The 25,723-nt window shown below is 39.0% G+C and overlaps 1 protein-coding gene across 3 annotated transcripts; it reads left to right on the top strand.

The window, feature by feature from the left end:
- The first annotated feature begins 103 nt into the window (after positions 1 to 103).
- Positions 104 to 18,770, top strand: LOC577901 (formin-binding protein 4). Of its 3 annotated transcripts, XM_030989259.1 has the most exons (14): positions 104 to 226; positions 1,300 to 1,545; positions 4,425 to 4,641; positions 6,198 to 6,367; positions 7,241 to 7,442; positions 8,086 to 8,906; positions 9,546 to 9,657; positions 10,280 to 10,467; positions 11,663 to 11,767; positions 12,767 to 12,900; positions 14,906 to 15,123; positions 16,136 to 16,635; positions 17,123 to 17,289; positions 17,777 to 18,770. In XM_030989259.1, the coding sequence occupies exons 3-14, from the start codon at positions 4,551 to 4,553 to the stop codon at positions 17,856 to 17,858; spliced, it is 2,790 nt and encodes a 929-aa protein (XP_030845119.1). In that variant the 5' UTR covers positions 104 to 226; positions 1,300 to 1,545; positions 4,425 to 4,550; the 3' UTR covers positions 17,859 to 18,770. The 3 variants fall into 3 exon arrangements, with proteins under 3 accessions (XP_030845119.1, XP_030845118.1, XP_011680467.2); XM_030989258.1 differs by lacking the exon at positions 1,300 to 1,545; XM_011682165.2 differs by lacking the exons at positions 104 to 226; positions 1,300 to 1,545 and having other exon boundaries at positions 4,367 to 4,641.
- Positions 18,771 to 25,723: the final 6,953 nt, after the last annotated feature.

The following is a 25,723-nucleotide window of genomic DNA, read 5'->3' as shown; positions in this document are numbered from 1 at the left end:
TTACTGAATACCATTGAAAATAATCGGCTGTGTTCAGATCAGGCCTACACAGAGAGTGATCTCGAACTAATTTTAATAAACGTGCTCTTCGATTGGCTAAGGAGTTGTTCATGCGTTTGCAAGGTCCAATGAAAACAAGGTTTTTATATTATGTGCAAAGTGTAATCAATCGTCGCGAAAACATGATGAAGATGCTCTGTCGCAAAAATGTTGTCTAAATTAATAGGTGAGGAATAGTTTAGTTTTAGTAAGACTAGAGTTTTCCGTATTCAGTTATTGAACTTATTGATTTTAGATATCTGATATTTAAGTGGTGGGTGATTCCAAATTCCTGCATTTTCCGCTGCAGGTCCGGTTGTGTTGTGTCGCGATTGTGTGTAGAGGCTATGTCATGTATAAACTGATAAATAAAGTGTGTACTGCTGTGGATGTGGCATGGGCCATGGCCATGGCCGCCGCGATGATGAAGGGGGCGCGACTTGTTTCAAAATCTAGTCCAGCCAGCAGTAGGGGTGCTGGTCCGAGAATGAGGGTCGTTGGCATAATTGAGGATATTGTTCTAAACGAGGAGAAATCGCGTCCTAAAATAATATGGATCTTGACTTCTGCATTTTCGTGGACATTTTTTCCTTCGGCGCTCTGTGGGTGTAGGGTTCCCGATCGGCGCTGGCAATGCGAAAAACGAATTCCTCGTAGTAAAATGCCCCCAGTTCACTGTCTACTTACCTTTATGAGGTGTTTGTCTTTCCGAGTATTTATCGTAAGTGAGAAACACATCATTCATGGTGCATCATCGCGGAATCCTTTTTTTCGCGGTAATAAGGATCTTCCGCGAAAAAAGCTAACGATACCTATTTTTTAGGACGTGATTTGTTCGCGTTTACAAGGATATCCTTGTTTATGCAGACGATCTTCATTCTCGGACCAGCGCCCCTACTGGCCAGTCTAGTGCTGCATTTGATTGGCTCGAAAGAAACCTATGCGTCATGCGCTAGTCATTAATATTTTTTTTTTGGGGGGGGGGGCTGTATCTTTTGATAGAATCATCAATGAGTCTTGAAATTTTTAATGTGCCCTTCTGAGTAGACTAGTTAATTTTTCAATTATCCAACCATATTAATGGTGAAAAAACGAACTGAAAGCAAGCTGGGTTGGCTAGATTGAAAAAATTTGCGACGGGGGCCCGGTGTAAGGATAATGCAATATCTATAAGATTGGTCAAAAGCAATTTGTACTCCTTCTTTTTAGAATTTTAGTCATACATGTACAGTTCAATATCATGTTTCTATTATCTTGTAGCGCTGAGGGCTTACGAATTGGAACTGTCACTGTGGTATAAAGCACTACTCCACTAGTGACTGTCTCACCCACACCAACAACACATGGTAGACTGCTAGTGGTCAATGCTAATTTGGTAATGCATGTTTGTCTCACTTTGCAGACATGGCTCGTAACTCGGGATCAAAAACGTCTTCAGATCCATGTATTTATTGGAGTAGTGCATTCGTCATTTTTATCATCTTTCTTATGATGCTATTATTCACGGTATGAAATAATTTTGGTTACTTAATTTCTCATTTACAGCATGTAATTGACTAATTGGCAATGGTGTTTGAAAGTAAGTTGATAATTACAACATGTAGGGTCACCTTTGACTTTGGAAAAATTTGGCATCTTGTGGTTGTTGGGTTTTTTTCTTCCAAGAAGTGTTTGTAGTGTTTTTTTTTTAGGTTAATATTATTATCAGTTACATTACAGGTATGTGTAAAATCTAATGTAAACAATGTAATTTTCTCTTTTTGCATGTAAGATAAGGATGGTGATTGATGAAGAATTATAACAGTATCATGTTGCAGAATATGTATGTTCCTATACATGTACAACAATTTACTTTAAAATTCGTACAAGATTTTAGTTTTTTCCTATCTTGAGATACTGGAAAAAAACACTGCAGTTTCAACTGTCGAGCAAAAATTATGTAAAAAAAAACTTGAAGTGGAAATCTCATAATAGTTATGTAGTAGGGTAGAGTGCCCAGTATTCGGTCAGTTAAGGGGAAATCACTAATATTTTGAATTCTTACCTCTTTTATTTGGCAATCTACCCATCAAAAGAAAAGAAATTCATTCCTCTGACAGGATTTTATAGTCACTTAAAATATAGAATAATGATAAGCAAAATACTTCCGAAAGAAGACGGAGCATTTTTCTGCCCCGAATTCGGTCGCGCCGATTAGAATTCGGTCACGCGATTTGTGCGTGGTATCTCCGTTGCGAAGGAGCGTAGCGTATTTGCGCACTATTTTCACACAATTGCGCGATAAAGCACTGAATGTCAATGCGTTGAGCGAATACTGGCCATGCGATACCGCATGGCAAGGGTATCGTATAAATACCTCTTGCACATCGGCAAGTGCGTCATTTGCAAATTCGCTGCGATGGAGCGAACACGGAAGTGATTCTCTTCACACACATACTAAATTCATTGTGACAGCACACGGAGTTGTTTCGAAATAGACTTCTACATATGGCTATGCATGTTAGCGCATGTGCTAAGAGAACGCGGAAGTGCAGAAAGTTGTGCGACACTGACCAATTTCGAGCTAAGTTGGAGATCATTCCGGGGCCCTAAATCTGATTTAATGTTGAGAGTTAAGAAAAATTGTTCAGCTGCCTGATTTGTGCAAGTTTCGTGGCTCATAAATTATTTTTTAAATTGTTACAGCTGTTGAAACGGCTGTCTGACCGAATACTGGGAATTGACCGAATACTGGGCACGCTACCCTAGTAGCAGTAGAAAATAAGATAACAATGATGATTATAATATAATATTAATGATTATAATATAATATTAATGATTATAATATAATATTAATGATTATAATATAATATTAATGATTATAATATAATATTAATGATTATAATATAATATTAATGATTATAATATAATAATAATAATGACAATAATGATAATAATAATTAGAAGAAGGAGGAGGGTGAGGAGGATAAGAAGGAGAAAAAGAATAAGATGAAGGAGAAGAAGGAGAAGAAGAAGAAAGGAGAGGAAGAAGAAGAAGACAATGATAAAGGAAAAGATTTAAAAGAAGAAGTCAGAAGAAGAAGAAGAAGTAGAAGAAGATGATGAAGGAGAAGAAGAAGATGATGAAGGTGAAGAAGAAGAAGAAGGAGGAGGAGGAGGATCCTTTAAACATGTTTTACATACCTTTTTAACTGTAAAACCCATAGAGCTACATGTAGCCCACGTTAAAAAAAAAATGTTTGATGTGTCATTTAATACATTTTAAATGCAAATTATTATATTTTTTAAGGTGATTTGAGCACTTTGCAGCATTATTACCTCTTTTCAGCTCATTCCTACTCATTTTTGCTACCAGTAAAGTGATTCTACAGCTCTTTTGGCTTCAAGTAGATTGATTCTATGCTTCTTTTTGGCTCTTTTGGCTACCAGTACATTGATTATATGCTTCTTTTTTGCTTTTTGGGGCTTCCAGTAAAGTGAATCTACAGCTCTTTTGGCTTCCAGTAGCTCGAATCTAAGCATCTTTTTGGCTCTTTTGGCTTCCAGTAGCCTGACTCTAAGCTTCTTCTGGCCCTTTTGGCTTCCAGTAGCTTGACTCTAAGCTTCTTTTTTGCTCTTTGCGACTCTTTTGTGGCTCTTTGTGGTTATTTTGGCTTTTAGCTGTTGGCCTTTAATAGAACTACCACTCACATTCTTGCAATATGTTTCCCTCTGCAGTTTATTATCAAATGGTGATGGTTTGTGTCCTATGAGCTATCTTTTCCATTGACCCTTTGATGACTGAATTCTCTCATTCCCATAGGCTTTATAATACAGGAGCCACCAGTTTCTGGCTGAAAGGCATATACATGTATAAGAGCATTGGACCATTTTTCCTCAACGCTAATGCCCACTAGTGCCTTAAGAAGCTTGCTAGCATCAAAATGCCTGTAACTCCAAAAATATGTGCGAATTTGAAATGAAACTACTCTATTTCGGTTACTTGGGGTCCAATTTCTTTTTTTTCATTTATTAGTCAATAAAAGGAAAAATTCATTTGATGTTTTAACAAGAATGGTATAACACAAAAAGTACAATCAATATCATGAAAGATAGCTACCGAAAAAGAAGATACACCTTTCTGCCAGCCACAACCTGGACTTAAAGCCCCACTGCACTACTTACAGCTGCTTGCGCCCTCTATATAGCAAACAATGCCTAATAAGTGACCATTGGTCCCCCATGATCCTCTTTTTCTAATGTTAAGTGAGAGCCGATTTGATGAGATAACCACCTGTCTGTGACCTTGCTGGGTGGTCTAATCCCTCCTGTAAACTAGTACAGATGGGCTTTAAGTTTAAGACCTCAGTATTTTGATAACGGTATTTGTATTTGTCTCAATTTAGATGTATGGACTGCAACTGCATATCCAGTGCCTAGAAATGCTGGTCAAGCCACACAAGATAGACTATTAAAGGACTGCCAGTAAGCAGCAGTTTGATCCAACGTCCCACTCCACAAAGCCCCCCACCATGGGGAAGAAGAAAGACAGGGTCATGCCAGGCCCGGGCAAAAGACGAACCGTGCTCCAGATCGAAGGACCCTCCGTCAGCAGCAAGAAAGGTAAGAGCAGTCATAGGACGCATTCTCCTGTTACAACAGACCTGGGGGTGTTTCACAAAGATCCTAAGTTGAACTTATCTCTAAGTTGGACTTAACAATTATGGAAAGTCTCTGAAAATATTTTGTAAAATTGACCGGCTGGGTGTTTCGCCGCTAAATATTTACTCACGAATTGGGCACCCTCCCCTGCCTATTTATGGCATTGTTTAACAATGTTTCCAGTTTTACAAATCTAAGATGCGTGGCCCTATGTGTTATCAGTGTATGTGATCTGGTGTCATATTGAAGGCCTAAAAAAATTGCCTTTCAAAATGATCATGAACTCTTCAAAAAGTAAAAATCCTTGAATGACCGGTTTACCATACCGTATTTGCCGGCGTAAAGGCCGCACCGCCGTATAGGCCGCACCCCCAACTTTGACATTTCGTAGAGGAAAAAAAAAACTACAACAAAAAAAAAAAAAAAAAAAAAAAAAAAAAGAAAAAAAAAAAGAGAAAAAAAAAACAGACCAAACAAAATGATCGTAATTTTCTTGTAGAACACTCTTTTTTTTTTACAAACTATACCAAATTCATCAATATTCTTATAAATCAACAAGAAGTTAACCTCAAAAATGATCATAATTTAGCAGATCTTCATCGACTTTTAAGCTAGTACTGTATCGTACGCAGATTTGGTATCCTACAATACCCCTTCCTCGATGTGCGGTGTAATCCGAAATAGCATTTTTCGACCTGCGCAGTTGCGTTGCGCGGCAGCTAGCTCCGTAAGTAACGGCCTGTCCCTTTGTTTACTTTTTGGCGATGCAATGGTATGGACTTAGATCTAGATCTATCGGCAGATTTTATTAGAAAAATAAGTTTTTTCGTCTTCATGTCAACTATGCAACATAAACTTGTCGGTAAGTTGTGTGGAGTTATTCTAGAATTGTCCTGTACAGTTGTCTAGTCATGCTACCGTTCCTATAGTCCCATACGTGCAAATGGACGTGATGTTTTGACCGCTGAATTTTGTTGTTGTTGCGTATACGCCGCACCCCGACTTTTTGAGTTTTTCTCACCCGAAAATACTGCGGCCTTTACGCCGGAAAATACGGTACTTAATTTCCCCAATAGACTGTAGTGTTATAAAAACTGTTTTTGAAATTCCGAATTCCAATCATAAATATCTTGATAATCAAACAGGCAATGGGCTTGTAAAAGTCATGGGATTTATATCTGACCTAAAGGTTTATAATTATGATTGCAGCATGAGCTAAATCCAGGATTTTGTTTAGAATCAGAGGCAAAGTTAGTCAATCACTTCATTAAATAATAATAAATTGGCGCTTTACACATATTACCCTGGTCGTAGCCGAGCTGCCAAAGTAACTAGCGCTCAAGCATATCAGGTACCCATTTACACCTGGGTGGAGAGTGGCAAATGTAGATTAACGTCTTGCCAAAGGACATTAGTGCTGCGACGGGACTTGAACCCTGTACCTTGTGATCTGCAGTCAGGTGACTTATCCACTAGTCCACAACACCTCTGACCTCATCGGAATCTTTTTGATATAGGTTATGGACCGAGCTCTGGGGCCAACGCCCTCAGCGGCTTGATGGCCAACTACGGTGACAGTGATGACGAGCAGGAATACACCACCCCGACGTACACTGACCCCAAACCTGCCGACGCCCCAGCCAAGCCCAAGAATGCAATGGATGCCAAGCTGGCAGATTTCTTAGCTGTAAGTACAGTGAAACCTGCGTACATCTTTATAGGCAGGTGGTATTTGAGCACAGATTTGTAAAGTACAAGTTTCAATGAGAAACTAGGAAAGTGAAGTGCAACCTGCATATAAAAATCACTTGAGAATGACAAGAGAGTGGTCTTTATAGGCAGGTGGTATTTGTGCACCGATTTGTAAAGTACAGGTTTCAATGAGAAACAAGGGAAATCATGTTTCCTTAGCTGTAAGTACAGTGAAACAGGTCACTCGAGAGTGACAAGAAAGTGGTCTTTATAGGCAGGTGGTATTTGTAAAGTACAGGTTTCAATGAGAAACAAGGGAAATATGAATGTGGTCTTTATAGGCAGGGGATCTTTCTGTATAGGTTGTCACTAAAGCACTAAAATTTATCTACTGCCCACAGGCAAGGAACAATTTAAGGGCGATCCAACCTTTGTGATTACTTGAAAATTTATGGAGGCAGACAAGAATAAGATACACAGAGAGGTGAAAGTTTGAAAAAATTGGATCGATTATAAGAAAGTTATGAATCTTTGAATTATGAGATCAGTAAGGCTATGCGAATCTTAAATAGTCTCCTTTGTCAGTAATAGTAATCAGTGATACTAAGAATTCCGAGCATTAATGCCTCACATTTAATTTCCTACAAATTCCTTTCAGTATAATTTCACAGGATATTTTATAATTATTTGTCCATTTACAGTCTTTTGTGAGAAGTTTTACAGGATGAAGGTGATCAATAATTTGTACAATATTTGCCTCTTTTTAAATCCAAAGTGATCCATTCTTTTCCTTTTTGTTGTGGTTACTAGAAAGTTTTATTTTAATAGATATCATAACCTATTGGTTTCCTTTGCTTTCTTATTCCAGGAGATTGATGCATTGGACACCGCCTCCAACAGTCCAACCGGAGAGATGGTGGATGGAAAACCGACAAAAGACGAATCCGTTGAGGGGAAACCCCTAAATTCAGAAGAGCCTGCTGCAACGGATCCCCAGGGGTTAGTGGGAAACACCCAGGCGGTGGCCGGGGCAGAGGCAGAGGCAGGGGTAGAGAACCCTGAACTCACAGGTAACGCAACATTTAACCCATTGCCTCTAGGAACCGGGTGATCTTTGTATAAAACCCATGAGAATAGGAGAATTAAGTAGTCTATGGGTTTAAAGATAAAGTTGAGTACTGGGCCCCATTTCACAAAACTTGTCATCAGTGATAAATGACAGTTTTGGTTTTAAGCTAGTGAAATCCTTCCTTCTGATTAGTTGTCGGCAGATTTTTTTTCACTAATTTTTGTTTGTCATTGAAAAAAGGCTTTGTGAAACGGGTCCCTGATCATGTGATTACGTTTTGAAAGAATAGGTTGATTGTGTAGTGCATGAGAATTTATGTATCCCTCGAGGATTTAGAATTATCCAAATGAAGAGATAGTGACTCAATCTTGCCGGAACTCACATGCACACAGAAACGGGTATGTGGGACATGAGGACTGTACACACATGTGGCTTGAAAATATGGTCCAAACTTTTCAGCTATTCCTTGTCATATTTCGAATATGATGGTATTTGAATAGCAATCATTTTTTTCAGGATAAATTTATGCCAAGATATGATTCCAAGCTGATAAACAATGAATGAAAAAGATAACAAATCACTTTTCACATTTACCAGAAATCAACGTTTTGTTAATGTCGTGTGTGTTTGCTTTTTATTCACAGCTGTTGGGGAGTGGCAAGAGTTACTGGATGAGAACACTAATTGTGTCTATTATTGGAACATGTATAGTAATGAAGTGACATGGGAAATGCCTGAGGCATTCAAACTCCAACAAGAGCAGCTGGCTGCAGCCGGCACAACCCTTCCTGTCGCATCGGACGCGAATGCAGTAGATACAGGCGAATTGAATCTTCCAGCCGTGAATGCTGCAGAGTCGAACGCAATGGACACACAAAACGGCGATGTCGCCAGTGTGCTAATTCCAAATGGGGTCGCGTCCGAGGATCTCCTTGCGGTAATGACGGCAGATGTTGGCGAAGTCGCCAAAGACGAGATCGAGAAACTCCCCGTGTATGGGTCAGCGAGAGCGAACTACCAGTTGGATCCAGTGCCTGATGAGCTGGCGGATATCATGAAGGACGATTTGAAATCGCAGGAAGATGTCGACGAGGAGCATGAGGAGGAGGAGGAGGTTATCGCTCCCATCTCGCGGAAACCCAAGCTGAACTACGTCTCGCAATTTACCAAAGGGGAGACCTTACTCCCAGCAAGTACGGACGCAAAGACAAGCAAACCAGAGGAAAGCATTGATGAACGGACTGAGAATGTTAAGGAGAAAAGCGATGATGAGGAGGAGGAGGATGAGGAGGAGGAGGGGGATGATTCATCCGATGATGGAAGATATGATCTTCATCCTGAATCGGAGATGGAAGACGAGGAGGAGGAGAAGAAGGAGAAGGATGAGCTTTATGCTGTTGATATGTTTGCTGATGAGATGGACGACATTGACACACAGCTTGAGATGGCTTTAGAAAAGAAAAAGGTAAATACTGAAATACCTTATATATTTTGAAATTTTGAATAAAACAATATAATCCAGAACAAAACAGAGTTTGTATGCTATTTTAGTAGAACTTGGCAGCTAAAAGAACAGCCAGGTGCCCCTCCCTCTCTGACTTGATAAAGCTACCATTGGTTAGAAATGAGACACCATTTTCAAAAATACATTCTAATGAGTACGTGAACATCCTTGAACATGGTGGGTGGATGGTAATTAAAACTACCAAATAACTTCAAAATGGCAATCATAAAAACTTTGTCTTTAGCCAACCGATTTATGAGACAACTCATAAATAGATTATTTTCCATCCGTCTCAATTGTTACTCTTCATTATCCTTCTCTCATCTGCCTGTATCCCTCTCTCTTTCTTGCTCTCTCTCTCTTTCTCTCTCTCTCTCTCTCTTTTCTCTTGCTCTCTTTCTCTCTCTCTTTCTCTCTTGCTTTCTTTCTTTCACTCTTGCTCTCTTTCTTTCTTTGTCTTTCTCTTTTTCTCTTTCTCTCCATTTCTTTCTCTTTCTTTTTCTCTTTCTTTCTCTCTCTCTTTCTTTCTCTCTCTCTCTCTCTCTCTCTCTCTTTCTCTTTCTCTTTCTCTCTTGCTCTCTCTCTCTCTATCTCTCACAGGCGGAGTTGAAGGAATTGGAAGAGGCCGAAGAGAAGAAGTCGCCGGAGCCCCCGCAGTCTGAGAAAAGCAAGAAACGCAAATCAGACGTGGCAGATATGGCCAGCATCTACGGTAAGGCACGCTCATTGAAATCAACCATCGCCCTATCATCCTTCATGGCAATCCAGTCTCCTGTGTTTTATTTAGGAAACCCTGGGGGGGGTGGGGTATTTCACAAAGACTAACAATTGAACTATGGCACGCAATTCATGCCACTGGTTGCTCTCATAATTGGTCTTTCAAAAGACGTCACATATCTACAGAATTTACATTTTTCGACAATTCAGAAAAAAAGTTACTTACATTTTAAACTTAAGTTACATTTAAGACTAGGACTCGTACTACGGTAGGCGACTTATGCCCTTTAAAGTCTTGAACCAGATGTGTAATTAGAGGAAAAAACCTTAGAAATTATGATCTTATTATTATTTGTGACCACAATTTGTACGTCCCTTGAGAGACTAATGCCAGGAATGGTGAGTCTGAGAGCAACCAGTAGCATGATGCGTTGATTTATCAAGGTTTAAGAAGAAGCGATTAGAGAACTTGGCAGGGAAGCAGTAAAGCTCTGGAACAACTGAAGACCAGTGTACAATGTGATTCCCAAGACATACTCATACAAATTTTACTTCTGCCACGACATTGATGTGAACTATATTAGTCAATCAATGTTGTATTTCCATTTTCTGTTCAGATGAGAGTGGGAGCGTTGATCTATCAAGGTTTAAGAAGAAGCGATTGGAGAACTTGGCGGGGAAGCAGAAGAGCGCCGGAAACACGCAGGAAACTGGTATTCAGTGCGACCTCCAGGATGAACTCACACCGGAGGAGAAAGACAAGGCCAAGGAAAAAAAGAAGAAAAGGGAAGAGAAAGGAAAGAAGGTAAGTTCAAAATATGAATATGAAAATGCAAAATGATGTATGTCATCATACTAATTCACAATATCAGCAGTAGTTGTGTTATTCCATCAGGGATATATGGGTAAGGTCGTGATTTAGGTTTTGGGATTAGAGTGATGAATATTTCTTTATTTTCAACATAAATTCCCAACTTCGCAGATACTGAACTGGCGACTTGTTTTCTAATGTGGTTGGGTGAGCAAGTGTGCGCTTGAAAAATGGCGACTGGCCGGAATGCTCCCCAGGGAGTGGACAATGTGCATACATTGTGTGTGGGTAAGCCTGAATCCGATGACCGGGGTAATAATATATACTGTGCCTAGAAACCAAGTATTAGGCCGCCGTTATAAATGTGATCAATTATTATTATTGTAATTTATATACCTCACTTAAGTAATCCAGCAATCTGATTGGTCGAAATTGCATTCATAAACTTTAACTGTTCCTGTAAAAACAGACCTATTTTCCCAATAACCATGGTTATTGGGAAAATAGGTCAGTCTCCATGGTTACCCCATAGGTTTACATGTTAAAAAATGGTTTGAGCGATCGAGGATACCGTACGTGTGCGAAGAATTGGTCAGTAATTTCAATACAATTGAATCTCGATCGATCTTACCGACAATTTTATCTTGCATTGTTGACATGAAGACGAAAATAAACTTCCAAAAACAAAAAAACAACATCTGCCGATAGATCCTGATCTAAGTTCGTGCCAATATGCATTGCAAAACTAAAAGAAGGGCCCGATTAATGGAGCAGCCGCGAATCATCAATCACGCGAAGCCGTTTTAAATCCATTTTCATGTATATATTAGAGAAAACTGATAAGTATGGTAACAGAGCGCGATAGCCGTGCGGTTTAAGGTGCTGATTTTAGATACATCATCTTTTGTACGCAAGAGATCGAATCCCATCTTCGACAAAAGTTTTTTATTTTTTATTTTTTTTTTATTTTTTTTTTTGGCATATAAAAGTATTAATGACTGCTTTAATATTCGAGAAATAGTTGTTTTTATACGCTCTCGGGAAGGTTACAATTGGGCTATTGCCCTCGGCACGCCTCGGGGCAATAGCACAATTCTAACCTTCCCTTGAGCGTATAAAAACAACTATTTCTCTCAAAGCAGTCATTAATACTATAATATTTCATGGCATTTTCATTTGCGTTTTCCAGGAGGAGATCGTTGAGGTGGTCTCCACCATGATGAACAAACTGGAGTTCCTTGGAATCTCCACCAAGGGCCTCAACAAGTTCCAGGTCTTGCTCATAGAAATGGAGGTGAGTAAAACAAAATATGGAAAGGGATGGAAAATGAAATTATAAAGAAAATACAGCTTTAAAGGGGTCCGATAACTTTGTCTTAGATCCTTAAAAAAAAACACCTTGATTTAGCTCATGCTGCAATGATAATTATAAACCTTTAGGTCAGTCAGGAACTCCATGACTTTTACAAGCTGATCGCCTGTCTGATTATCAAGGTATTTATGATTGAAAATCGAAATTAAATTTTGCGTTTGCCAAACTGTTTTCATAACACTACAGTCTATTGGGAAAAAAGGAGTATGGTAATACCGGTCACTTAAAGGTTTTTACTTTTTTGAGGCACTTCTTGATCATTTTGAAGTGCTAATTTTTTAGGGCTTCAATATATCACCATATCACAGACACTTTGGGCTGTGCATCTCAGATTTAACATTGTTAAATGATGCCTTTAAGGGGGTATCTCACTGAGCGGTGAATGCTTACGAAAGTTGCAAATTTGTATTCGCCAACAAATGTTGGCGAAAATCAGGGTTCGCCTCTGCGACATTTAGCGACAATTAGCAACATTTAACCGATTTGTTTGCCAAAGGCAGTTGGCGACTATTAACAACTGTAAGCGAATGTTAGCGACAGTTTTTGCGAAAATTAGCAACTATTTGCCAATCTTTCGCCACTATTTGTGAAAGTTTGGGACCTTTTGCTAACTCCTGGTGCTCTATTTCCCTTGAGTGGTCTTTATAAACAGGTTTCACTGTATTCTTGTGAATATTGTCAAGGGGGCATACATGTGGTCAGGACTACGTGTAAAAATTTGTGTTTGGGGCATGTTTTGGGTTTTTACAGACGTGTATCAATCAGATGATTATTTACTTCTGGGTTTCGAGCCTGCGTCTTTGGCTGAATCAGTTTGTAACTTCCATTGTTAGCTGGATTACAGGCGCATGCCACAACGCCCAGCTTTGTTTTGTGTGAGGGTTGTTTTTAAAGTCTCTTCTCTCTCTCTCTCGCTCGCAGACTCGGATCCAGGATTGGAGGGAGGGGTTCCTGGAGAGCAAGCAGCTCCTGCAGCGCCTGGAGACGTCCGACTGGGAGCTCCAGCGCTACGAGACGGAGGCCGCCCCCGAAGGCTGGCTCTGCTCATGGGACAGGTACGGTCAAACGACTTCTCACTTTCAACAGCGCCCCCTCTTGTTGGCGACTGGATGAATGAATGAAATTGAAAATATTGAACAGTAGACTCTGTCCCGAGTGGCCATTGCTCTGGTGTGCGAACCTTAGCAGTGTGGTTCACCCTCGCCTGTGGAAGGTGTTCGGGTGGAGCACCATTAACGACTCTGTATTAACAATGATGCCAAGACACTTTTCATTACTGTGTGCAGTTGCTATGTGTTTTTTCTCTTTCCCCTTCCCCGTGAATTCCCATCATTTTCCCATGACCCCTTGCCTGTCGATTAACTCATTCCTCCTGTTTCCCCCTTTATGCCCCCTCCCCCGGCCTAATTCACTCTCACAGGGATACATGAAGATTTTTTTGTAAAGACTTTTTGAGACTATTCAAGATTTTTCGGATTACAAGCCTTAGAGCTGAAAAAAGACAAGGGTTTTGTCAAAAGATATGAAATCCAAAATAAATTAGAAATTTGTTATATCAGTTCGTTCACAAGCTTTTTTATTGGAACTTAGTGAAATTCATTTCCATACTTCCATTTGAAATCTAAAATCTGAATACTTTCCGGACTATCATGTGTAGGCCAAAGAAATTGAAAGGGAACAGAAACAAATTATGCTAGATTTACATTTAGTTGAACATATAGGGGAAGAAAGCTAATGAATTTCAAAAGGAGCAGAAAGCATTTCCTATCAATTTTTTTTTCTTGTTTCAAAATTTGTTCCCTTTGGGTCTCCTATTCATCAGTCGACCCCCCCCCCCCATCCAATCCACGTCCCTCCCTTCCCACAACACAAGCCTCTTTTCTCTCCATTGCCAAGAAAAGAATAAAAAATGAAAGAAGAACAAAAAGAAATTGTGTTTTAAAAGTCACCAAGATGGTGCAAGCAGGATGCGGCACTTCAGAAGGCATCAAGGATTGTCCATCGGCGAGGATGCAGAACTCAGCAACACCAGTGAGAAGATGTTCCGGTGCGGTCAGTCAAAAACAAATCTTTCTACCATTTTTCTATTCAGTTATTGTTATGTTTGATGATATTGTTGAATGTGAATGTGTGAATGTTACATTTTCTGAAATTTTAAACTCACATAAAATTAAATTCTTTGCAAGTATTTCAATAAAAGACATAATTTTTGTGTGGAAAAGCAGAGATTTTTGTATCTTTATCATGTTGCTGATTTAAAGATTACAATGATTATTTTCTTTTTATACACCCTTGCCATCAAACCCAGCGGTAAATGAATTTAGCGAGTGCAGAAATGATTCATTTTTCTGCTCGTGGAGGTTTCAATTATTTTTCAGGAAATGCAACATTCATCAACGATCAATGCTATGTATTTTGTTTGGACATGTTCCAGACCTTCATGAATAAACGTTTACTCAATGATTATTCAAGAGTGAATGTATATTCATCAGTGAATCATGTTTCATGTGACCTGAATATTCATGAGCAGTGAATATTCATAATGAACATGGAAATTTGCTTTTGTGTTCTAACATGATGCCATCTGCACATTGATTTTTTTCCCCTTCAAATGTGCATTTGAATCCCAGGACCAATCCCACAAAAATTGCAACAAACCCCAAGTCCCTAGTTTTCTTTGTTCTCAAAAATGATTACAACACGGTCAAAATTTATCAATAAAATTGGCTGTGCATGAATTCAGCTCAGCTTGTGCTGGAAAGGGATCATTTTGCATTATCGGAAATTTGCACTTTTCTGTCATTGAGGATTTTAACCCTTTTTGAAATGAAAAGATGCCTGAAAACTGGGATTTTAATTTTTTTTCAAAAAACGTATATGTATTGGATTTCATTTGTGTCAGTGATATTAAATGACTTACTACATCTTGCTTGGAATTCATCTCATTTCTAGGTTCTCATTCTCTCGATTTCTCTCTCTCTTTCCTTCTCTCCCTTTTTCTCCCATCCTTCCTCACCCAACCGTGCACTCTCCTGTCTGCCGCCCTCTTGTGACCACCAGGACGCACAAGCAGTACTACTACACCAACATGGCGACCAACGAATCGCAGTGGGACTACCCGTTGGAGGCTGCGGATGAAGACGCGAAAGGGGCGGAGTCGACGATTACGAGGGAGGAGACGAGGAGTGCGTTCAGCTGTGCTGCTGCCGCTGACCGAGGATCGGTGAACAGCGGTGGGAATAGCGGAGAGGAGTCAATGGACGAGGGCGACACCTCAGGTAAAGAAAATAATTGATAAGGGTAATTGCCCTGTATGTATATACTGAATTTAAAGCCCCACTGTACTAGTTGTAGCTACTTGCTCCCTCTATATAGAAAACTTCCCCAATCGGTGCCTGTTGGTCCCCCATGATCCTCTTTTTTATGTTAAAAGAGAGCTGAGTTGATTAGATAGCCACCTGTCGGTGACTTTGCTGGGTGGTCTAATACCTTCTGGTCCAACTAGTTCAGACAGCCTTTAATTCAATTTATTTTCTTTTACAACATACAAATCAAATTACATTTCAGAGATACAACATATTAACAATTTTGTTGAACGTGTACACAATGTAATAATTATAAAAAATACTAAGATTAAAACAAAATGTAACTGATAACACACTACCATGAATTATCCATTGAAGAAATCTGCAGATATGAATGAGAAACACTGTTCAATAAAAGTAGAAAAGTGGCCTTTTTGGACAGATAATCATTTTATACCCCTGGCTTTTTAAGCAGCTGTGACTAAAAATATATTTCATAGTACTAATAGGTTATGGGTGGTCAGCCATTCGCTTCAGCAACAATTGGTTTGGGCTTTATACGGCTAGGCTGGTTGCAATTGGGTTTAGGATAGGTTTAGGGTTAAGATTTGGGTTAGGGTTAGGCGTAGTGTTATGCATCAGGTTTGAAATAAGGAACTCGGTCATTTAAAGAAGATGCTGTGGAGCAGTTGTTGCAGGAGTATATGCCGTACAACCACTTTACAATGAGTCTCATAAAATATATGGTCATCGTTAGAATGTTGAATGGTTAGATGGAAATTGCAATATCCAGTGGTTTGCTGCCATAGTTATCAATGATCCAAACAAAGAAAAAAACATAAAATGGTCAGTCAAATAAGAAGCAAATATGAAACCTCTGGGAGTTTGATGCTGGCGAGAGCTCTTTTTGTTGGTGTTATAGTTTGATTTTCATCTAAGTTTTTGTTTCTTTAGTCATTTGTTTCCATGCTCTTTCTTTAAACAGATGATGAGCCAGCCCTTCCTAAACCAGCAGAGATCCAGCTTCCACCTGCCCTTCCCCACTCGCCGACCCCGCCCCTACCCCCTATCCCTCCAGAGGAAGCAGAATCACCCCTCCCTCCCCCTCCTCTACCAGACGGCCCACCGCCGCCTCCACCACCTGGAGAAGAACCGGCTCTACCCCCATTACCCCCAAGCCCACCACCGTCCACCCCACCACCAGCACCTCCCCCGGAGGAAGGGGACACCATTCGACCCCTCACCCCGCCCCCATTCCTGACTGCCGCCTTGGCACAACCCCCTCCCCCACCCCAGACATCGGCAGTGGTGATAGGGAAACCCCAGGTCCTCTACTCGGCGCCTGCAATGACCACGGGTGCCGCCACCATAGCTGCTGCACCGGTACTGGCGGCACCAGCTACAGCAGCCCCGGCACCGCCAGTACCTCAGCAACCAACTGCACCCCCTGCTCGGAGTAAAAAGAAAAAGAAGAAAGAGAAAGAGGTAAGATAACAATACAATATTTGAGCATACAAAAGTCCAGAGGCATTACAAAATCAATAAGCACATCATTGAGAATTAGATGCTAGAAGTAGATGTATTCATATCCCTTTGATAATCAACATCAAGTTCTCTAATATTTCTGGTTGTCCATTAATCCTCAGTTACATTATACTATAGAAAAAACTTCTAGCTTTACATGTATATGCTCTCTATCAAGCCTAGGGAGTGTTTCACAAAGACTTAGATATACTTTAAGTTGGACTTGAATATGGCAGGCCTTTCATGCCACTGTTTGCTCTCACCATTACGATCTTTAGATGTGTTTTCCCCCCTACTAAGCCCAAATAAGATCCCTCTCCCTTGGTATCTGATTTAAATAATTTGTGGGTTGGTCGATTTATATGTATACTTATTCAGTATTACTAAATGGCATTTCATCACTTGGTTTTCATCCCCCCCCCCTCCCTCCCCCTCGCCCCACCCTTAGCCTAAGTTGGTGAAAAGCAAACTCCCTCACTCCCTGGTCTCCAAGTGGAGCAAGATCAAGGAAGAGCAGGAGAAGGAGATGGAGGAGAGCGAGGAGAGTGAGGAGGAGGACCTTGGAGTCCGCAATAAGAAGATAATCAGCGACTGGAAGAAGGAGCAGTTGGTCATGTAAGTTAAACCTATATTGTTAAGCTAAACAATAGTAGGCCAAGTACATTTCCTTGAGGGATACCACACATTTTGAATATAGCTTGAGAGTTTTTCACAGATTTGAAAATGCAGTTAATTTTGATAAAGCGCATGGAATTATTTTACATTATAAACAACAATGGTCCATTGAGGCAGCCCTGAGGGACCCCACCTGTATTTTTGCTACCCCTTCGTTTTTCACCTGCAATAAAACCAAGAATGATGACTAGTCATAAGTCACATTACAAGTCATAAGAGTGATTTCAAATGGACTCCATACAATAGCAACCATCTCTATAATCTTGGTTTCCATCACCTTTCAGACAGGATATTATCCAACAGGTCCGTTCCAGAGATAATGATAACAATAATGATAAATATAATTTTACACAGCGCATAATACTCAAACAAGATAGATAATACCTTAAATACTAAAATTACTTTTATTTTCCTCTATTTTTTGCAGGGGCAAAACGAAGCATAACGCCAACTTCCAGCAAATCCAGGGTGACTGGAGAGAGAGGCTAAAACGAAAAAACAAACCATGATAACTGTTACCACATCGGTATTTTTGCCTTTCATGAAGCAGGTTTACATGTTTACATCTATTTGTATCTCTCTTGTGACCCTGTAGTCAGACTGAAACGTCGCTGATAGATATCCGTCACTTTTTGTTATTAGGTGTTGGATTGAAGATTGTAAGATATGACAAATAAGATAGAGCCAGAGAGGGAGAGAGAGATTGAAAGAGAGAGAGAGAAAGAGAGAGAAAAGCCAGAGAGTTTAAAGCATAGTTTTTAGTAGCATGCGTAATTGCTCGTAATTTACAGAAGTACAACAACTTTTATGACAACACCAGATGAATATTTGTCATCCAATGTTTAAAAGCAATTTCAACTATTGTACGTTAGGATAACATAACATGTTTCTGTTAAACCAGACATTCACATGAGTCTTCTTGTTAACAAACATGTATAAATTTGTGTGATGGAGCCTTATTTGTGAGCTTCTTCCCGATCAGTGGGAGCATTCTGGTATATGGGTCAAAACTCAATTGTCCTACTCGATCCTTTGACGAGGTCTTTTACCCTCACTTTTCCCTTCTCGACCAAGGTGTATTTAATTGGTACATACCAATACTGAGGAAATTACGATTGCAAGGCCCTCTGGAAGAACAGTATTGATATCAATGAGTCTTCCCTGGGTAAATAAAATTATTATCATAATTATCTGTTAATAGTCGTAAGATAATTGAAGGCACACTACATTCAGTTTTTTGAAAGTGACAGGTTGGCAGCTCTGTACATAGGGTTATCAGGTTATCAATTCTTGTTAGGAGTCGATATGGTCATTGTAAAAAAAAAATTCAAACCATGTCATTTTTTCTGTGGGTCAAATTGAACATGCTATTGCTTATCGTATTGCTGTATATGAAGCGGAAATATAAAGCATATAATCATCATTAGTGACTCATAATTGTATTATTTTGCCATGGACATCAGGACACATGCATACTACGCTTATGGAAGTTTAAACTATGGATTAAAGGGTGATTGCCGTCAGTTTCCATGTGCAGAAGGTCATAATCACTGACACCTGACTTGGTCACTTGGTGGAAATACTGTTAATGGATGTACAAGTCTTGCACATAGCAAATCCGGGGTCCCATCAAGAAATACCTTCTAGTCACTCAAAGAGTCTTCGGTGAAGGAATTGTAAGATGATGAATTCTCCATATGGCGCGATTGGTTAAAAATGCAGGACATTACCTAAGGCCTTTTGGTCATAGAACTGAAGGCTAATCCTTGTGATTGATGATGCCTGTTGTTGGGTAAACACATGAATGGTGTCAAAATGCCCATGAGAGCCCACTACCATAACCCGCTCTTTGAGGATTCTGGCCATTGCTTATCATGTACCCACATGTTGAAATGTCAAATACAGACAGTCCATAAAAATTTGATACAATGTAGTGTGTTATGTTTCTGCTGTTAATATCTTTCATGTTGCATATCCTCTGTTTGGGACCAAAAGGGCGATAACCTCTACACTTTCACACTGTTAAACCTGCTTTAATGACCACCTGTCTACAAAGACCACTTTTTTTGGTTCCCAGTGAAAAAGGTTTCTCATTGAAACATGTACTAAAGGAACCTATATATAAAGACCACCTTTCTATAAAGACCACTTTTCTTGTCTACCTTGGGTGGTCTTTATAGATCGGTTTCACTGTACAATGAAAGGATCGAACTGCTTTAAACTAGAACATATGTTCATTATAATCATTGCAATTTAATTAAAATATTCAGAAACATACAAAAAGGACATTTCTTATTTTACCTCTGTTTCTTTATCGTATGGACAACTCTAAGCTATTTTGTCATGTACATTACGGACGGCTTCTCTGAGATTTCAGTTTATGTAATGACCGTATCAAGCTGATAGCCCTGCTAGAGCTTGAATCAGACAAACTATCTAATAAAATGATATTGTATTTTTTGTCAATTTACGTTCACGATTCCATAATACAATAAGCCAGTTCGTAAATACTATCTGCACATGGGCAGATAAAGGTCATTTGTTCCCAATTGTAAACCCATCGAGAGGAATACTGGTATAGTGCTCATGAAAGTTATGTAATCATTATTCATTTATGCACCAACAGTACATTTATCTGATACACAGGTGGAAGTTTTCTTCTCAAGAGGCAAACAAAAGGTATTCATGAAGCACCTCCATCACTTCAGCAGTGATTATTCTAAAATGCGCAAGTGGGACGTATCCATCGTGTAAAAGATCTGTGGATATTTTGGGTTCATGCGTACTGAAGCTATTTATAAACTGGCTTATACTTGGTAATATATTGGACGTACCGTGGACTTCCTTATATGCATACATGAACATGCTCATTTGGCCCTATTAAACGCCTCAAAATAAGCTAGGAACTCAAGTTGCATTGAATTATGGCTCTCTTATCATGGTATAATCCTGGCTTTGATCGTTATCCTGAGAAAGTGTGCTTATTCCTCTCTAAAATGATACCCTATTTCTTATGATTATGCAGCTCTGGATTGAGCAGAACATCAGAATAAGGGGCAGGGTTAAAAGTGAAAATTTTCAAAATGCACTGGTAAGCTCCGGTATTGTTATGCAGTGTACTGTACCACACAGCAACCCTATACTCTTCAAAGGAAGAGGGATACACAGCCGAACATGAGTAGTTCATTTTGCAACTTTTCCCTTCTGACCGTGCCCCTTATTTTGTTGTAATCACATTCCATGACTGAAAAATCATTATATATGGGGTATCGTTTCAAAGAGGAATAAACACATTTTCTAATGATACTCGGCATAGCGATGTTTATGTCATAAACAAGCGAGATATAATGAATTAGACTTGAGTTTCCAAACTTCTCTTGAGGGGGTTTATGATTTATCATTCAATCCGATCGTAATAAGTAGCATTTTGTTCTCTGCTTATCTCAGTTAACCATTACATGTATTGTTCTTAAAAGATAAGGTTTAATCTGTTTACAAAGTGGATATCATTTATTTAGATAACTAATCCTTAAAAAGAAAAACATAGACGAGCCAAGAGATTTGTTCAGCGCTGGTATTTTGTATTCAGTCCTTATGGAGAAAACATTGGATAAATCATGTTTATATATATTTTACATGATTTGACGAGTATAAATGCTGCTTATTTTCAATGTTCTGCTTATTTGACATAAAAGTAGGGTATTCTACTGACTCCTCTTCAGATTTATGTATGCTGCCATCTACTGCTCACAATGTCCTGATGTGTTGACAGCCTCGTCCCACAATGCATCACCAACTGAATGGCGTGCGAGTGATAATGCTTGTGTACAGGAACCGGAAATCGCTCTTTTTACGCCATCACCGAAAGATGGCGCGGTTAAAAATACATTACGAGAGTGGTACCATTGATGTTGGTAAATTAAGCTGACTCTAAAGAGGTTTATATATGCCTGATGTCAAGTCAGCGTTTTTGTAGATATAACCAAGTGAGAAGAAGAAAATGCAAGGAGCATTGAACTTAACTCCCCATATAGTAAATTTAATTAAGATTAATCATAGCACCATGCGCAATATGCATCATGCATTCTGACGGCATAGTCCAAGAACTTGAGGTTTATCTGCTGTAGCAACATGCGCATTATGCATCATGCATTCTAAGGACCTGAGGTTTTTCTGTCATAGCAGCATGTACATTCTGAATGTGTATATTGCAAAAACAAAACTAAGATTCTTAAGAGGTGGATGGACTTGAGATTGGATGTGTTTATAGAGGAAGAAGTGTCTCTGAATTATATAAATTTGTGAAAAGGCCGCATTGATCAATATCGATGCACTGGATAAGCAATGGATTATTGTATTGTTATTTTGATATTCAAGTATTAAAAAATATTAAATATAAAATATAATCTTTGTCTTGTTATTTTGTCATATAGACATGATGGAAATGAGGTGAATTTGTTAATGAGTGGGAGAGAGAAGAGAGAAAGAGAGAGATGGGGTGAGATACAAAGATTTAGGAAGAAAGAAGGGGAAGAGAGGGAGATTCAATAGGAGAGATAAGGATAGAGAAAGGTGACGATTTGAGAAGAAAGACATGTAAGAAGTGAGAGAGAGAGAGAGGTGGAGTTAGATGAAGAGAGAGCTTTTGCTGTACTACTACAGGTGCCAGCACCACAGGACACATTTGTTCATCTCCTCTTTGCACGTCCTTTTTTGTCTTTCTTCGATTCTGCGTCTTTATCCCTCATCCCTACCCCCTCTATCTCCCTCTCTCTGTCTTTATCTCTCTCTCTCTCTCTCTCTCTTCCCCCTCTCTCCCTCTTTCTCCCTTTCTCTCTCTCTCTGTCTGTCTCTGTCTCTCTATATCTCTCATCTATTCCCTCCTCCCTCTCTTTCTCCATTTCTCCAAACTATTCCTCTGCCCCCTTCTCTCTCCGTTCCTTCTGTCCTCGTATGCCCTACCCCTCCCCCACCGGTAACTAGATTGACTCGAGTTAGCAGATCACTGTTCATGGGAAGAACGGGGTGAACAGGGCGCGAGAGAAGTGGGACACTTCCCCCAACTCAAAGGAAATAACCTTTCATCAAATCCTACAAAAGGTCTTAACAAGCAACCTTCATAATTTATGCATCCCCACAGTTGCATTACGATCGTAGGTATAATTGTCACTAACTATAGCGACAGTTTCTAAACCCTTCTTTTTGTAACCTAGTATTTTTTAGTAGACCTACAAATTGTATAGTCCTTAATAATGTACAACATAAACATGTAGAGGTTACAATATACACTGATGTCTGTTGCCCATACAATTGGAATGATATTTTCTCTTACCTCTGTTCGTGAAATGTTTGTGAGAATATGATTTATTCTTGATAGATTGATAGATAAAATGTATATCTTCTCAGAACTTTATTAAACAATCTAAAGAGTCTCAGAGATTGATCAATAAACAAGTTCTGATCTGAGAAGACATAAACTTTAGCTTTCGTATATAGTAGCTGGCTTGCTGCGCTATATAAATTGACTGATTATTATTATTATTATTATTATTGATCATTACTCGCACAATCACTTCATGAAAACACGTTAAAACAATTATTCCAATTGTATGCGCAACAGTGTATGCTCCCCAGGGAGTGGAAAATGTGCACACATTGTGTGCGGGTAAGCCTGAATCCGATGACCGTGGTAATAATATATCTGTAAAGCGCTTAGGCACATCGTTGGATCGTTGTATTGAGCGCTATATAAAAAACCGGATTATTATTATTATTAGTGTATATTTACATAACCACGAGACACAAGTACCAATTCATGATTCGCATCCCACTTCACCCCGTTCCCCCGTTCACAAACAAACCACGCATTCTATAGAAACATGATAACGAAACACGAAATCCGATAGGATATGAAAATATTTCTATATTAGAAAATATGTGAATATCTTTATATTAAAAATGAAGCATTCAAAAATACATCATGAAGTGCATTACATATTTTTTAAGGAGCACTCAATGGAGTGGTAATTAAAACGAGCCGATGATTCATACTACTTATACATGAGTGCGTTTCACTTTCATTAATTGGAGCAATAGTCATTGTATTGTTTTAATTTGTAAAAATGAGCACGTAGAAGTCCTATTAACACGATTGTAACTTCTTTCAATAGATCAACTTACAACAATTGCAATTAGCCAGTCCACCAAGTTTTGAAATGTGTGTACATTGCAACGATAAAAAAGTGAGATTTAAAAATCGATTTTTGCATTGCGATCCAATTTTTTTTTTTTTTAAACATTTTTTTTGCGTGTGCGGACTGATTAATTTCACTAATTTTCGCGATTCACATCGCGATCCAATTCGCAGTAAGTCTTGCGATTTGTCAGAATAATCGCGCTAGTTTGCCGGGCGCGGTGTGTGTAAATGGTATTGAGAATTAAAAAAAATAATCACATTATTCCAAGCGCGCATACATCGTCGAGATTCGTGTGAATGGTCGACCCCCCCCCCCCCCACAAATAAAAATCTTTGCATCGCGATCCAATTCGCACTCAATTGACATGACTGTGTGAACGGTCGCAACCCCCCCCCCCCCAAACAAAAACAAAAAACAACAACAACAACCCAAAATCGATATTTTCTTCGCGATCCAAATCGCAATAATTGTGATGTGTGAACGGGCCTGATGTATTGCGTACTCCGAACATAATTTCTATGGGGTATATACAGGCATATTGAGATTGCTCTTGAGTTGATTTTACGAAAGTGTTGCGATCGTGTCACTAATTATTTGCATGAGATTAGTGGAAAAGAGAGAGGAGGAGGAAGGGAGAGGAGGAGGAAGGGAGAGAGAGAGAGAGAGAGAGAGAGAGAGAGAGAGAGAAAGAAACAAAAGAGAGAGAAAGGAAGTGAGAGAGAGAGAGGGAGAGGGAGAGGGAGTGAGATACAGACAGACAGAAGGGTGGACAGTGGACAAATAGATATAAAAGGGGTGAGAATGCGAAGGTAAAAATGGGAGAGAATAAGAAAAAAAAGCAAATTCGACAAGGAAGAACAGACAGGAAAAGAGTGGAAAGAAAAGACGAAGAAAGACGAAATTAGGAAAAGAAAACAAAGTAGAAATGAGGAAGAGGATGAATATAGCAAATTAAAAATTGCGCGCAGAAGAGTAGGCGTTACAGCCTCTCTCATCATCAATGGCACAACAAAGAAATTAGGATGACAGATTTCCTTTATGCATCCTCTGTAAAAGGGGTGAGAATTCGAAGGTAAAAATGAGAGAGAATAAGAAAGAAAGCAAATTCGACAAGGAAGAACAGACAGGAAAAGAGTGGAAAGGAAAGACGAAGAAAGACGAAATCAGGAGGGAAAAAAAGTAGAAGTGAAGAAGAGGATGAATATAGCAAATTAAAAAGAAAGAGCAAGAAAGGGATGGTTAATAAAGATCTAATACATTAGAAAGATAAAGGGTGAAATGATCAGAAGTGAATAACACAATTAGAAAAGGACAATGGTAGATAAAAAGAGGAGAATTTATCATTTAGAGAAACGTAAAAGTGTAGTAATAATTGAAGCTGACTTAAAAGAGTTGCCTGGCATTTTAGATACTACGTCACAAAACATATTATAATCCATGTATCCTCTGGTTCTAAATATACAAATATAAGAAATTGTACAAAATGTATTTATATACAAACAATCACGGGATCGATATGTTGATAGACCGGCTAACTAACATATTCTATTCTAATTCTATGCATACTTTTAAAACAAAGGTTTTTCTTGAAAACGTGAAAGCTTGCTGGACGCTTGCCCGACAAAGCAACAAGTTATGTTTGCAGATTGGATTCTAAGTGTGATCATTTTATTTATAACATGTTAATCGAATAACGTAACCGATGATACTAAAGAAGGTTATGTATAGTTTAAAGTTTTATCAATGAAATACATGTTGGCAACATTATGACGTATCTTGCGAAGTCCTATCTTATTTGCTCTGTACAGTAATGTCATAAACTTTCATTTTCTTAGTTATTGATGACGCAAAAGATTTAAACTAAGATTTAAATTAAGATAACTTTTGATTTTTTTTTGTGATGCAAAAGTGACAAGTGACGGACAACTCTGTCCATTATTTCGTAACAACAATTGAATTTAGTCTCCTAGTCGAATTATTAATAGTTTCTTCTCTGTCGACCTAGGACCACGGCAACAACTCTTTTGATGAAAATTATGTGCATATTAATTTGTCATGGATTTGCCTAAGTAAAATTAATGAAGTGAAAGACAATGTTGCAGTAATGAAGACATTCTGCTACTCATTCATCAATAGGAACAATTTCCGTCGTATGAGTGCTTCGAGTAAGGGAGCTA

The sequence above is a fragment of the Strongylocentrotus purpuratus genome, unplaced genomic scaffold (genome assembly GCF_000002235.5).
Source record: "Strongylocentrotus purpuratus isolate Spur 01 unplaced genomic scaffold, Spur_5.0 spur5_scaffold_18, whole genome shotgun sequence".
Taxonomy (NCBI): domain Eukaryota; kingdom Metazoa; phylum Echinodermata; class Echinoidea; order Camarodonta; family Strongylocentrotidae; genus Strongylocentrotus; species Strongylocentrotus purpuratus.
The sequence above is the reverse complement of the archived record's forward strand: the minus strand, read 5'-3'. Positions and strand labels throughout refer to the sequence as shown.